Source organism: Eubalaena glacialis, chromosome X (assembly GCF_028564815.1).
Source record: "Eubalaena glacialis isolate mEubGla1 chromosome X, mEubGla1.1.hap2.+ XY, whole genome shotgun sequence".
Lineage (NCBI taxonomy): Eukaryota > Metazoa > Chordata > Mammalia > Artiodactyla > Balaenidae > Eubalaena > Eubalaena glacialis.
In genome coordinates, this window is record NC_083736.1 from 78,316,512 (window position 1) to 78,330,716 (window position 14,205).

General features: G+C 35.4%; 1 protein-coding gene across 1 annotated transcript in view; it reads right to left on the reverse strand.

Annotated features, from left to right (window-relative positions):
* CHM (CHM Rab escort protein) overlaps positions 1-14,205 on the reverse strand; it is a 177,047-nt gene that overhangs the window by 129,924 nt on the left and 32,918 nt on the right. Inside the window, exons 3-4 of the mRNA XM_061178456.1 lie at positions 4,771-4,843; positions 2,316-2,440 (exon numbers count right to left, since the gene is read on the reverse strand). Of these exons, the coding sequence (XP_061034439.1) occupies positions 2,316-2,440; positions 4,771-4,843 (198 nt within the window). The remainder of the gene's footprint in view (positions 1-2,315; positions 2,441-4,770; positions 4,844-14,205) is intronic.

The window sequence follows — 14,205 nt, forward strand, 5'->3', positions numbered from 1 at the left end:
TATTCCTGTTTACTCATGTTTGTAGCACTTATTATAGACAAGTGGATTTTCTGTACATTCCCCCACTGGATGCTCTCAGGGCTCATCCTGCTTACTATGGCATTAATAACTAGCTACCCTTTCCAAGTAAATGAAGACATATAGAACATTATCCCAGTTCACCTCTTGTTCCACGCTCTAATGGGCAATGAAAATATATAGCAGAGTCCTACTTCTCTGTTTTAAAACAAACCTTCCACCACCAATCTTTTATCACTTTGAGAAGTTCCAAAAATGAAACTGAAGAGATCAGAAATAAAAAACGAGATGATTTCCTCTGCACTCAAAATGTGTCATTTCAGTCGCTGGAAACCATAAACACTAATTGTCATGAAGCATAGAGAAATCAAAGGCCTTGAAATAGCAAAAGTACCTCTCAAAGGGCCTGAGTGTGACTGTCACTATATTCTAGTCAAGTAGTATTCATGGACACACAAGAAAGTTACCAAATATTTATTCCTGGTTTCATTAAAGCATATGAATTTTCAGTTGAGATCACCTTCCGTTCTAGATCTGTCTACGCTGGGTCTAAACAATATCAGAGTTATACCTTTCCATACTGAATGCCATTTAGCATTATGCAAATTATAATCTGTATCTGACATTTCAAAGGCTGTCCTTTTGCAGAAAATCATAGAAAATTAACTATGTATTAATGGCAGAAAATGCTAGTCACCTGACAGATACGAATATAGGTTAAGAAATCAACCACAGGTTCCCCAACTTTTCACGGGCTCAGGTCACGCTTACCACTGTGCCACAACAAGGATATGTATGATGACAGTACACGTCCAGAAAAATTTCTAGTATCTTGGATTTTAAGTTTTAATTACTATTAAAGAGCTTGACAGTCTGATTTCTAAATCCCTCAACTCCATAACAGTTGCACTGAACTATGTGATTGTTACCTTTCAGCCCATCAACCATGTCATCTGAAAAAATAAACTATTCCAATTGTTTTAAAACAATGAATTCTTTCACTCAGGAGAAACTGAAACCATTACTTCCCCCCCCACTTCTCTCTTGATTTACAAAAATATGCCCCTAGATGTCATGGCCACTCAATTTGATTTTTTTAATTCAAAATTATAATTTTCCATTTTGCTACACTGAATGTTATCTAAGAGTTAGAAGAACACTGAATTAGGATTAAAAAACCCTGGGCTTTAATCTTGGACTCCACCACTATCTAGCTTAGGTATGGCCTTGACATTTATCAAGCCATGTGACCTTCAGCAAATTAAACTCTTTGAGCTCCACTGAGGACTCTTTGAAAAATCTAACTAATACTATTTGCTCTATCCTAGCACAGGACCATTGTAAGGATCAAATAAGATAATGTATTTAAAAGAGCTCGCGGGACTTCCCTGGAGGTCCAGTGGTTAAGACTCCGTGCTTCCACTGCAAGGGGTGTGGGTTCGATCCCTGGTCCGGGAACTAAGATCCCACATGCCACACAGTGCGGTCAAAAAAACATTTTTTTTAATAAAAAGTAAAAATAAAAGAGCTCAGTAAGTTATAAGTCATTAATATATTATCTAAACAGAGAAAACTGAAAGTTTTATTTTTTTCTTCCAGTTTTATTGTGATATAGTTGACATAACGGCACTGTATAAGTTTAAGGCGTACAGCATAATGATTTGATTTACATACATCATGAAGTGATTATCACAATAAGTTTAGTGAACATTCATCATCTCATACAGATACAAAATTAAAGAAATAGAAAAAAATATTTTTCCTTGTGATGAGAACTCTTAGGATTGACTCTCTTAACAACTTTCATATATAACACACAGCAGTGTTCATTATATTAATCATGTTGTACATTACATCCCTAGTACTTATTTATCTTATAACTGTAAGTTTGTAACTTTTGACTGCCTTCATCCAATCCTCCCCGCACCCTGCCACCACCACCCCCATCCCCCCACCCCCGTCTCTGGTAACCACAAATCTGATCTCTTTTTCTATGAGTTTGTTGGTTTTTGAAGTTTAATTGCGACAACATTGATGGACCTAGAGGGTATTATGCTAAATGAAATAAGTCAGATAAAGACAAGTACTGCATGATATCACTTATATGTGGAATCTAAAAAATAATACAAATGAACAAACATAACAAAACTAATGTTACATTTTTAAAAATGCAAACCAGCATATCAAGTAGACTTGTAGCAACCAATGCCATATAAATTCTTACTGCTGGCTTCTTCTGAAGACATGTGAATAAGAAGTCATGAACATAGTTTATTGTAAATAAATACTTTTCATACCTGGCATAACAAAACACTTCCACATGTTGAATGGTTTTGTCCTTCCTGCTAAGAGAAATAGCTTCTTCATTTTCAAGGATCTTCTCTTGCCACGGAGGGCATTCATTTACAATATCACTGTTTTCCTAAACAATATACAGATAAGAAATTGTAATTAAATTGGGTACTCTGAACCTCTACTTTTCTGAGAAAATTTATACCTTTCTAAATTCACGCTTTTCCTCTCATCCCATCAAAATGCACATATTACTTATTAATAATAAAGTTTTTGCATTTTGTTGTTAAAACAGCAGGCCCCAAATTACTTCATTCTGCTTACTTTCAGATTTTTGAAGGTTGGTCACTAGCCGTGTCAAATATTGATTATATGTAAAAGTATTTTTGAAAAGTACTCAGCCCAATATAACTAAGGACTTTATAATAATCGACCTGAATATTTTATATTTAGAAATACAATAAAAACAAGAATGTATAACAAAGTATATAAACTCTCACTAAGGATTGAAAGTGGCCCTTTAAGTTTTTCAATAATTCCTAATTATATTTTATGGAGAAAGTTATATGATACAATATTTGAATACAGGGGATTTTTGAAGACGTCAAGATATACCTTTTCCAAAGGTCAAGGATCAATTTTTAATCTGTTTAAAATTTTAATCCATTTGTTACACATCTCTCAGAGAGAAAAATTTTTTAATGTATTATATATACTCAACAAACTAGTAGTGAAATATAACTACAGTAGCCTTTGTTTTAAGTAAATTCACCTCAGAAAATTTCTAAAGTTACAGATTTCATAAAGTTGGGCAATAATTATTTTTAAAAGGCTGCATTGTCCTGAATTTAATATTTTAAGCTGAAGAAAAGTAGTGGCAGATGGCTCTTATTATCAAGTGTAATTATTAGACAGCATTAAACATCCCAACATAAATAGAAGAGGAGGTGAAGTACAGGAACTTTGAACATATAGACAGGGGTTAGCAGCCTGAAAAAAGAACTATGGACCAGGGACAGAGAGTGAAGGGAAAAAGGAAATGCTGACAGAGTCAAGATGTTGGAGTAAAAGAAGCATTAAAATAAAAGAAACATCTACAAAAATATTTTGTTTTAATAAATCTAACCCATTACCAAAATTTATTTTTTTAAAATCCCTTCACTCACCAAAAATTTTCCATTCAGACAATTAGGGTATTTTTGTTGTTGTTGTTCTGAGAATCTAGACTAAATTTTTGCATGGAAGTACTGAATATGCCTCAACATGAGGTGATCCTCACACACACTTCCCAAGGATAAGGTTCAAAAAAGGGTTTCTGATCAACATAAAATATTTGAGGCATATTCATTTAAACAGTTAAATGAATCTACTTATAACATTTACTTTCTTGATTTATACATAGTTTGAGTTATTACATGAAATGTTACTTTACAAATATTGCTTGTTTCTCCACACTCTCATTTCATACAATAATAAGATTCAAACTGAATCTTCAGTGTACCTTCAATGTCAATGTCTTTGTCATCACTACACTTTTTAAGTCATATATACCATTAAATCAATCAAGAAAACTAAAATGCTTAGCTTGGTACATGGTAAGTGCTTAGTTAAGTCTTAGCTGTATTATTCTTAGTTAACTGAATACAATTTTCTACAGTCTATCATCCTCCTTTCCCAAATGTCTAAACCCTTTTGAGATACAGCAGTTTCTGATTCTATGTATGATGCTCTCAGTAGGAATTCCATTTCAAGCCACATGCACCATTTACATAAAATTAGGACAGTTTTTTTAATGTCTCATAAAAACTGGTAAACTGCATGACAATCAACTCCCCATGTTAAACGTACGCTGTAAATGATCTCTAAAAACTTCTTTACAATGATATCCAACAGTTGTGGTAGTGAGATCCTACCCTTAGGGAAAAACAATTACTAAATTTATATTGTTTCTTTCCTTGCGTTTTGTTTTTACTGTCAGGTATGATTCTGTCAGGTGACTTCTATAAATATGCAAAACCACCAATGACTGAGATCATTTCAAATTAATGTATCTTCCCCAAACACTTAGGTTTTTTTCCAAAACATACTAACTGAAAGAACAACTAGTAATATGTGAGATTTTATAAGGACTGAAATATTTTTTCTGAAAGACTGTTTGGGAGAAAAAAAATCTTGCATGATATTTGGGCGTACAGAGTAATTAGCAAACGGTATGAAACATATACGATTTATTCTTCAGCCAACGTTAGCTGTTTATACTTAAAAAGTGAAATCTACATTTTAGAGGTATTGGAAAAATATTAGCTGAAAAGGTGACTGCACAGTTTTTGTTAAATAAGTAAATAAAAATAAGTTATCAATCCTATATTACAGATGAAACTTAGTGTCTTCTTCAATGCAGGGTTATTATGTGACACAAAATATAACCTAGTAGATTAAAAAATCAGATAAGAACTTTACCTGGTGTTCCTTTAGCCAGGACAACAGTCCTGAAAAGCTAAAACTGGCCCAGTTTCCTCCATAGTAGCTTCTTCTGTAACAATAAAAAATAAGAGTAAAGAAAAGGGTATATAAAAAATCAAGTCACTGATCTTCATCCCATGTCATCTTCAACACTGCTACCCCAGAGTTCAAAAGCACACATAATAGGGATGTTGAGATTAGAGGAGACAGTAGAACAAAATAAATAGAAGTGGGCCTTTCAGATCTCAAGGTCAACTTTTCATTGTATAAGGAGTTAAAAGATTGCTTTGGCCTCCTTAGAGCTTTCAGCACTGATCAAGTGCCACTGGATCATGTGATTGTGAACATCCTGATATGGTCACTGAGCAGTATATTTGTTTTAACATAAACAAATCTCACTCCTGGGTTAATAAAAATGGCTGGGAAGAAAATCTTGGTAGATCTCAAAGAAAGCCACTGGAAAAAACTGCTAAGTTTTCCACAAGCAGTAAATATCCACTGCTAGCACCGCCACCAAACCCATCTCCCATGCCTAAATAAATAAATAAATTTTGTATATATACATATATAATTGGCTACTCGAGATCTACTGGAAGGCCCTGTGCCATTCTAAGCCTTCAGAGCCACAAATAAAAGTAGATCCTGGGACACAGTCATTCACATCAAGACTTCTGTGATAAGTATAACAACAACAATATTTCCACTGGTAACTGGGTAAACTATTCTTCACTCCACAGTCCTGTGAAGATCACTCCGTTTTAGAGAACCCAGAGGTCTCCTAGCTAGGATCAGGTAAACCTTGTAGACACTGGACTTCTGATTAACTTCTGTAAGTAGCAGACTTTTGGCAACCAGAACTCTCAGCACTACATACTGGGCTTCCCAATCCTTGCAAAACTCATCACGTTATACTGATTCTTTGTATGATGAGCCCCAAAGTACACTCAAACCCACCTACAATATCCACTCTAGTTCTGAGAGATTCTTGGTTTCGTTTACATTTTTGCTTCTCTGTATCCTTCTCTAATGAAATAAAAATCTATAAAATGTCTTCTTTAAACAAAAACTAAAACCTTTAAGATGATATCTAAAATTACTCATCCATAATGCTACTGGATATCCTCTAAAAATTCTGATAGATTTCTCCTCAATCAACTCTTGATTGGTCTCAAGAACAGTCAGTTTTTAGGCTCAAATATTTTACCAAAAATCACTGCTTGCTCTAACAGAGAAAATGGTTAAACTGAACACCTGTGAAAGTAGGTCTATTAATACAGATCACTACTTTACTTATAATCTGATAGTTCTCTTGGGGATGATGCAAATTCCTACACTGTCCAGATCTCTAGAGAGCTTTAAAATTTAGGCAAAATTTCAGCTATACTAACAATTCTAGGTGTTGGAATCAAGGAAGCCTAGAAGCTATGATCCCTTGGATCAGAGACAACAGTGGGAGGAGAAGGTGGGCAATAGCCAGTATAGAGAAGAAGGAGGGAAAAGAGAGGGATGTTAGAGTTTTCCCCTGGCAAATTTATACTCTCCTCTCCCTTGCCTGAGAATAATACACTTCTGCCATCCCTTCCCATCCTCTAAATATATCACTCAACAAAACTATAAAATATCCTGAGTGTTGAAAAAAAAAACCCTGAAGCAGTGATAAAAACCACTGTCTTTAAATTTTTTGTTGAGATATTTAGATTTCTTTTAAGCCACCATAAGGTCCTAAGTGAGAAGCTCTGACTACTGGGTGAAAGCTTCAAGACCTAAGTAAAATTTTTTAATGGCTACATCAATTTATAAGTAGTAAATATATATCAGAAATCTGACAATCAGGGTAGACAAAGGCTTCTCAGACAGGACACAGAAAGCAATAAAAACTATCGATAAATTAGAATTCATCAAAATGAAAAACTTTTCCACAAAATACGTCATTTTAAAAAATGAATGGGCTAGGCACAAAATAGGAGAAATATTCACAAAACATATCTGACAAAGGACTGGTATCCAGGATATAAAGAACTCTTTCAACTTAAAAATAAGACAAATATGCAAATTTTAAAGTAGGCAAAGGGTTTGAACAGACGTTTCACAAAGGAAGATAGATGTGGTTAATGAACATATGAAAAGGTGCTCAACATCATTAGTCATTGGGTAAATACACATTAAAGATGAACATGAGATACTGCTACACATATACCAGAATTGTTAAAATTAAAAAGACTTACAAGACCAGGTGTTGGTGTGGATGGCCAGAATGCTCACACATTTTGGTGGGAGTAAAAAATGGTACAAATACTTTGGAAAACTGTCAGGCACTTTCTTACAAAACTAAACATATACCAACCCTATGACCCAGTAATTCCATTCCTAGGTATTTACACACACGGAAAGCATATGTTCACAAAAGAGCTGTACAAGTTTTTTCATAGCATCTTTATTCATCAATAGCTCCAAACTGGTAACAATTCAAATATCCATGAATAGGAGACTAGATAAATAAGCTGTGGTATATCCATATGATGGATACTATTCACTAATGAAAAGGAACAAACTACTGATACAAATATAACAACGTCAATGAATTTCAAAAAATGTTATGCTAAGTGAAAGAAGCTTTGCCCCAAAAGAGTGCATTCTCCATGATTCCTTTTATATGAAGCTCTGGAACAAGCCAAATTAATTGATCTGTGGTGAAAAACATCCTAAGAGTGGTTGCCTTTGAGGGTGGGAGTAAGGGCAGGAATTGACTTTGAAGGGGCGTGAGGGAACTTTCTGGAGCGATGGCAATGTTCTTTATCTTGATAAGGTTCTTAGTTACACAAGTGTATGCATTTGCTAAAACTTATTAAATGGTACACTTAAGATCTGTGCATTTTCTTGCAATTTTATCTCAAAAAAAAAGAACCATAAATAACTAGTTAATGATATGCATGCTGAAGTGTTCCAGACTGAAGGTACTGGACATGTACAACTTACTCTGAAATGCATAAAACAGTAAGATGGAATGATAGATGGATAGAAAAATCAATAAATGGATAATTATATAATAAAGCAAATACAGCAAAATGTTAGTGGTAGAATCTAGGTAGTGGAAACATAGCTGTTCACAGTGCAATTTTCTCAACTTTTCTGTGTATGTCTGAAAATTATCACAATACAATTTTAGAAAAACAAAAGTAATCTAACATGAGTTTTCAAATACTGACCACAATGTGCCAATTTCCAAGATATTTTCTGCTATTATTAAAAGTCTTAAAAAGCTCTAAGAAGGGCCATCTTGCTGTTTCTTTCCATTATTAAATGACCTGAGGTCAGTTCATGGTCAAATTCTATTTTTCTCCCCTATACTTGGTCATATGGTTTTTGACAGAGCTAATTGGTTCTAGTATTTTTCCATGCAGCTCCTATTTTCAACTTTTCCTGTTGATGTGCTCTTAACATCAGCATCTGGTGATCTCATCCAATTATGTATGTAAAAGGTGAAACATGGTTTTCATTACTGTGGTCTTTCTGACAAAAGAGGGTAACATAATTATTAATAAACTCACTATAAAACCAAAGCAGATTTTGACTAAATTCATTTTGGTATTTGCATGGTTCTAAATATTGTTTACAATACCCTAAAGAGAAAGCCGAAGAATTTAGGTATCAAAATCATGACAAAAAGAAAAATAAAAAATCAATACAACATTGTAATATGCTCTCTAGAACATTATTGCAATAGAAATAGTAATAATTAAAGCCCACCAAATATTTTCTTAAATTTTATCTTTAAAGATATAGCTTCAGAATTCTGACATTCAAATTATAAAATACTATTTCTATAGTCTTTAAAACTGTTTCTGTAATGAATAACAAGGCTAAGTTACTGGTTTTGTTTTTAAAACCATAGATACAATTTATTTTAAGGACAAAGTGAGAACTTCCTGACTGAGGAAAAAGGGGAATGGAACATTTTCTGCCAATTTTGTGTCACATCTGTCTCTGTACATCAAGTAAAGGAAAAAGTAGTTTATGATGAAGGATGACGTTTATCTCTATTGCCAGGAACACTATTTTATATGATGAAAAAGACTTCCTTAAAACTAGAGTCTCTCTGTGAAACTAGAGAGTGAGTATTCACAGTATTTAAACAGCAAACATAAAACTATTATCTAAAGCCCTCTCAAGTTTCATGATGGAAAAGTGACCTATAATTGTCAGCTAGAACAGTAAAAATCACAAACGGACATTTTTATTTTCAAAGGCAGAAAAGCCCAATTATCACAATACTGAGGTACAGCTTTGCATTGTGTGAAATATTGACTTCACAATTGTAGAAAACATGGTTTTAATCTTTCTAAAGTTTCGTAAAGCTTACTCAAAGTAAAGCTTACTCAAAGTACCAACTACGTTTTTCCAGACACACAAAGGAAATGAGTTACACAACTGTCTTCATTAACACCAACCAGTAAAACAGAAAAAATAGTATCAAAAGAGTAACAAGAGATTTCTCGTCATTTACATAGTGTTTAATGTTAAAGCAACATCACTTTGCTTAATGTCTACTAACAGAAAAGAAATACATTACAGGTAGACATAAAGAAAGTTGAACTGTAAGAGAAGGCAGAGGATTAAACCTATTAATTAGAGCCTATTAATTAAATCCTAACAATTTTCTATTGTGCATCATAATTACAAATCAGTATTGAATATTTAGCAACAGCCATAGTTACATGATGCTAAACTACATCCTGTATTGGGAAATGGCTTCTGTAAACAAGGACAAGAACATTGACAAAAGATAGAGCTACTGACATTCAGGCACATTCATCTGGGAACCATTTTAATTATTAGGAAACTGAGGGTTGAAAATGTTTTCAGGAAGGTAGTAGATGGAGTCCAAACCTGCTCAACAGAAAAGAGAAGCAGCTTAGCTCAAACTCTAGATGTCCCTATTCTATATTCACTGCTCCTAAATTCCTTTTCCTAGGATAGTAGTAATACCACCTTCCACTGACAGCATCTTTCATTTTCAAAATCGTTTTCACAACTATTTTCTCATGGATTCTTCCAACAATCTTGTGAGGCAGATAAGGGTGTTATTTTACAGATGAAGACACTGAGAATGGTCTATGTAGAGATTAAGTCAGTTCAGGGCCACACAGCTACAACTGGCAGGACTGCCACTGAAACTTAGCTTTCCAAACCCTAATCCTGTCTACTGCAACATAAACAATCCCAAACATCTAAGCTGGCTAGCAACATTTAGACCATAGGATATTATATTGGTCGTTGTGGTTTAATGAAGCCAAACACTTAGATATCAAATAGCACCTGGACCCAATTACTAAATTCACCTTTTCCAAACTGTATCCCATCAATAACATGGGCTGTTAACAGGTATTCCAAGAAAAAAGTTACAATGACAAAATAAATTTGGAACATGCTATGTTTAAAAGAGTAAAACCACCAGAAAATGGTTTATTTATGGTAGACCTTCTCAGCACCATTAAATATGTTAATGTCTGTTCTCTCCAAGAAGGAATAAATTCAGTTAACCAATGAGCATTTTTTTTTTTTGAAACAGCATTTGGCTCAACAACGTATTTTGAGAAATGCTGGCTTAATTCATGTTAAGGGGAAGAAGAAAAATAGGTACTATATATGTTGAGCTTCTCATTTTCCATTCACTATCTCATTTAATCTTCACAAGAATCCTGAGAGATCGGTGCTATAATTATCCCCATTTTAAAATTAGAAGGAAAAAGAAAAAAAAACAACCATGACGTTGAGTATCTTGTTTCAACTCACTCAGCTAGGAAATGGCAGAGCCTGCCCTTAATTAAGCCCAGGGCATATCAGGCCCCCAAGCCTATGCTCTTTCCACTATATAAAACACTGTCTGCTATAATCTACAAGATTGGAATATTGAAAATTATAAACATAAGCACATAATACAAATCTTGGAATCTGACTTACTATAAGTAAAGGCAATGGGATCTATTGATATTTACAGACATTAGATGGGATGAAGTCTAATTTTTGTTTTGTTTCTCCAACTCATCTGGATAATGAAAATGGAATAATAACTTCATGACTACATCTATTCTAATGCCAAACCTGGAGGGACTATTCATTTCTAGGACCTAAAATACAATCAATTTTATTACATAACTCATATTTAATGTGCACAAATATCTTTCTGTATATGATAGGAGTAGGAAAACAATAGTGTGGCATGTCTACTTGTATCAATTTGCCAGCTATACACCATGCACACTGAAAGAGGCTCTATTCTATTTAAATTTGGTTGTAGTATTACAAAGAACCATGACATGTTTCTGTCTTCCTTGTTGACAAATAACAGAACAGCTTAGGGAATATAATAGATTTACCTCCTACACAAATTCTCATTTACTAAAAGCTCCATATACCTGATACACAAGAAAGTCAAGCTCCTTTCACCATACCCTCATTCTAAGATCAAGGAAGGTCAGCCTCCTTGGTAGAGTATGCAGATGCAGTTCTAATGTTAGAGAGGAAGACCAAGCCCTTACTTGGTTTTTAGAGTCCTATAAAGCTATAGGAAGCTGCTTTGGCAATCAGATCAGTCTGCCAGAACAAAATGGCAGACTGTGTTCTCAGTCATTAGGGCTGGAGAAGATACCTTCCTATGTTTAGAGTTATTAGTCATTCCACACTAGTCCACCCATTCAAATCCATTTTTAGACAATCAAGCCAGGTAGACGAGTGGGTAATGTACAAAGGCTGCCCTCAATTCTTGTCTTCCTCTATGATCTCATCTATTCCTACTGACTCCATCATCACTTCTCTACCAATGACTCACAAATTGCCATCTCCAATCTGGGCCCTCTGGGGAGAGCTCCAGACTCATAGCTATTGATATTTCTGTACTGAAAATACATATCATGAGTCATTAGCTTACTGGACATCTCCCTCCACTAAATATCCCAGATTAGTTTTAATCTCTACAGGTCCCGAAGGCAAATTTATTATCTGTCCCCCACCCAAAATTTGGTTTTCCTCTTGGTTTCCCCATTTCAATAACACCATTCTCACAGCTGCCAATGCTAGAAAATCTTGAACTCACTCATCATCCCTTCCTCATTTGTCAATTCTAGTTAATTTCTCAAACCCCTTCTATCTTTGGATCCTTACCACTGCTGCCTTATTTCAGGCCCTCTCTCTAATCCCATTTTTTTCATTAGCCCCCTCAAAGGTCTCCCTGCCTCTAGTTTCTTCCCTTCCAACCCAACCTTCACATTACTGCCATTGTGATCAGGTCTTGGCAGACCACATTATGTCATTCCCTGGCATAAAGATGTTTAATGGCTTACTAATGCCTCTAGAGTAGAGTCCAAAATCCTTGGCATCGCTCTAAGAACCTTCAAAACTTACTGTCCAGCTTTATGTCTAGACATCACTCTTCTCTGCCATGCATCCAATGCATTAGCCACAACTACACAGTCAACACTGCCTGAGTGAGTCAAGTGCCTGCATGTCTCTCTGCTTTTATTAATGCTATATCCTATACCCAAGGTTATTCCATCACAAAACTAATGGTGGAACTAGTCAAACCAGTTGGAACTACTCAAATCCAGTATCATTTTCTCTGTGAAGCCTTCAGCTCTCCAATATATAAATAAAACTGATCTTTGTGCTTCTAGAGCTCTGCACATACTTCTGTAAGAGCTGTCATACTGTCTTTTTTAATGTGAAAAAAGAAATTCACATTTATTTACAGGTATAACAATTCATGCATTGATAAAGAGGTAGTAATATGATTGCTTTACTGTAGCCCAGCATAACCGATATGATTGCTCCACGGTAGCCTAGCCTATACACTAATGAATGAATCATTATACAATTTTTATCTGTCATATTGTCTTGTAATTAGACTGCATGAGTGTTTCCTCTGACTAGACCAGGAGAAACTTAAGGGCAATAACAGCAGTTTGGTCATCTTGGAACCCTTAATGCGTGGTCATAATTGTTAACTAAGAGGAGTAAATGCATTGTTATTAATCAAGGCTTCAGGATCAGATGGACCTGGGTTCAAACCCCAGCTGTGCCTCTTACTAGCTGTGTGACCTCAGCCAATAACCTTGCAGTTACTCTTTAAAAGCCTCAGTTTCTTTATCTTAAAAATAGGAATGAAAGCACTTAAAGCAGTGCCTAGCACATAGTAAGTTATCATCCTCCCCCCCCCCATGCCAAGTGTAGACACAGGAGAACACGCCCACAGGAGTCTCCAGTGCCCTTTTCATTGGCAATTACCAGAGTCCAGTGCCAGCCAGGCATAGCTAGGTTCACTGACAACCCTGAGAAGGAAGAAGAGAGAGAGACAAGAATGGGGACTGCTGAGAGAACAACAGAACTGACAAGTCAAAGGATTGAAGATTGTTGACCCCCTCTCCCTTCTTCCCTATCCTCTACTTCATAGTCACAGCTCCTAAAATTTACCCTTGCTTTGCCATGGAAAGGCAAATCAAACTCCAGTTTCATTAACGGGGAAAAAAAGGGAAATTAGAGTGATAAGAAAAAGCTTTAAGCTTTATTGCTGTCGATCACTCTGCTTCCAGCTGTCAAGCTGATTAATAGTCTTCAAAGCTCCAAGGAGCTGGTAAGAACAGTTGCCATTTCAAAGTAAAAACAAAATGCACAAAACCTTCCTTTTCGAAGGAGAAGGAGGGTGAATGATAAAGAAATTGCTCAAGAGGAAGAAGGTGGGGGGGGGAAGGAGAGGTAGTGAAAAAATGCATATGTACATTCAATTATCTTTGCCTGCAGTTTTCTGGTCTGTGTGAAAGCTATCCTCATTCAAACCCACTGAATAAAACAAGTCAAAGTTAGTAATATCTAGAGAGATGCTGATATATCATGATTTCTGCACAGAGCTATCTCAATCAGTCTAGCCTCTGTTTGAGCTCTATAGGAAAAAAATCCTCCTTACGCAAGAATTGTCATTTGCAAATGAAGCTCCTGTCATACAGATTTCAGTGACCTAAAGATAAAATGACATTTCTGTCTAAAAACCATAAAAATTCACGAATTGCTTCCAAGGATTTTTTTTTCCCACACTGTCCTCCAAAATAAAGACTGAACATATTCCCAGTGATTCCAAAGTAAAAACCTTTTAGTGAACCTGGTACATATGACTGTCAGACCTTGCTGGCCACACCTCAATTTTTTACATGTATCCCACTGGTCCCTCACAGGGACTCTTCAAGGTAGGTGGTACGCTACGCCAATTTTACAGTTGAAGAAAACAACATAAGTCACATAACTAATCAGTGACAGAGTAACAGCCTGAATTGGGTCTCTTGATCATCAAACCCAGGATTTGTTTGTCTTCCAACCCTACAGCTTATCTTAGTGAAAGAGCATAGGCTTTGCAGTCTAATGGACCTGGCTGTAAATCCTGGTTCG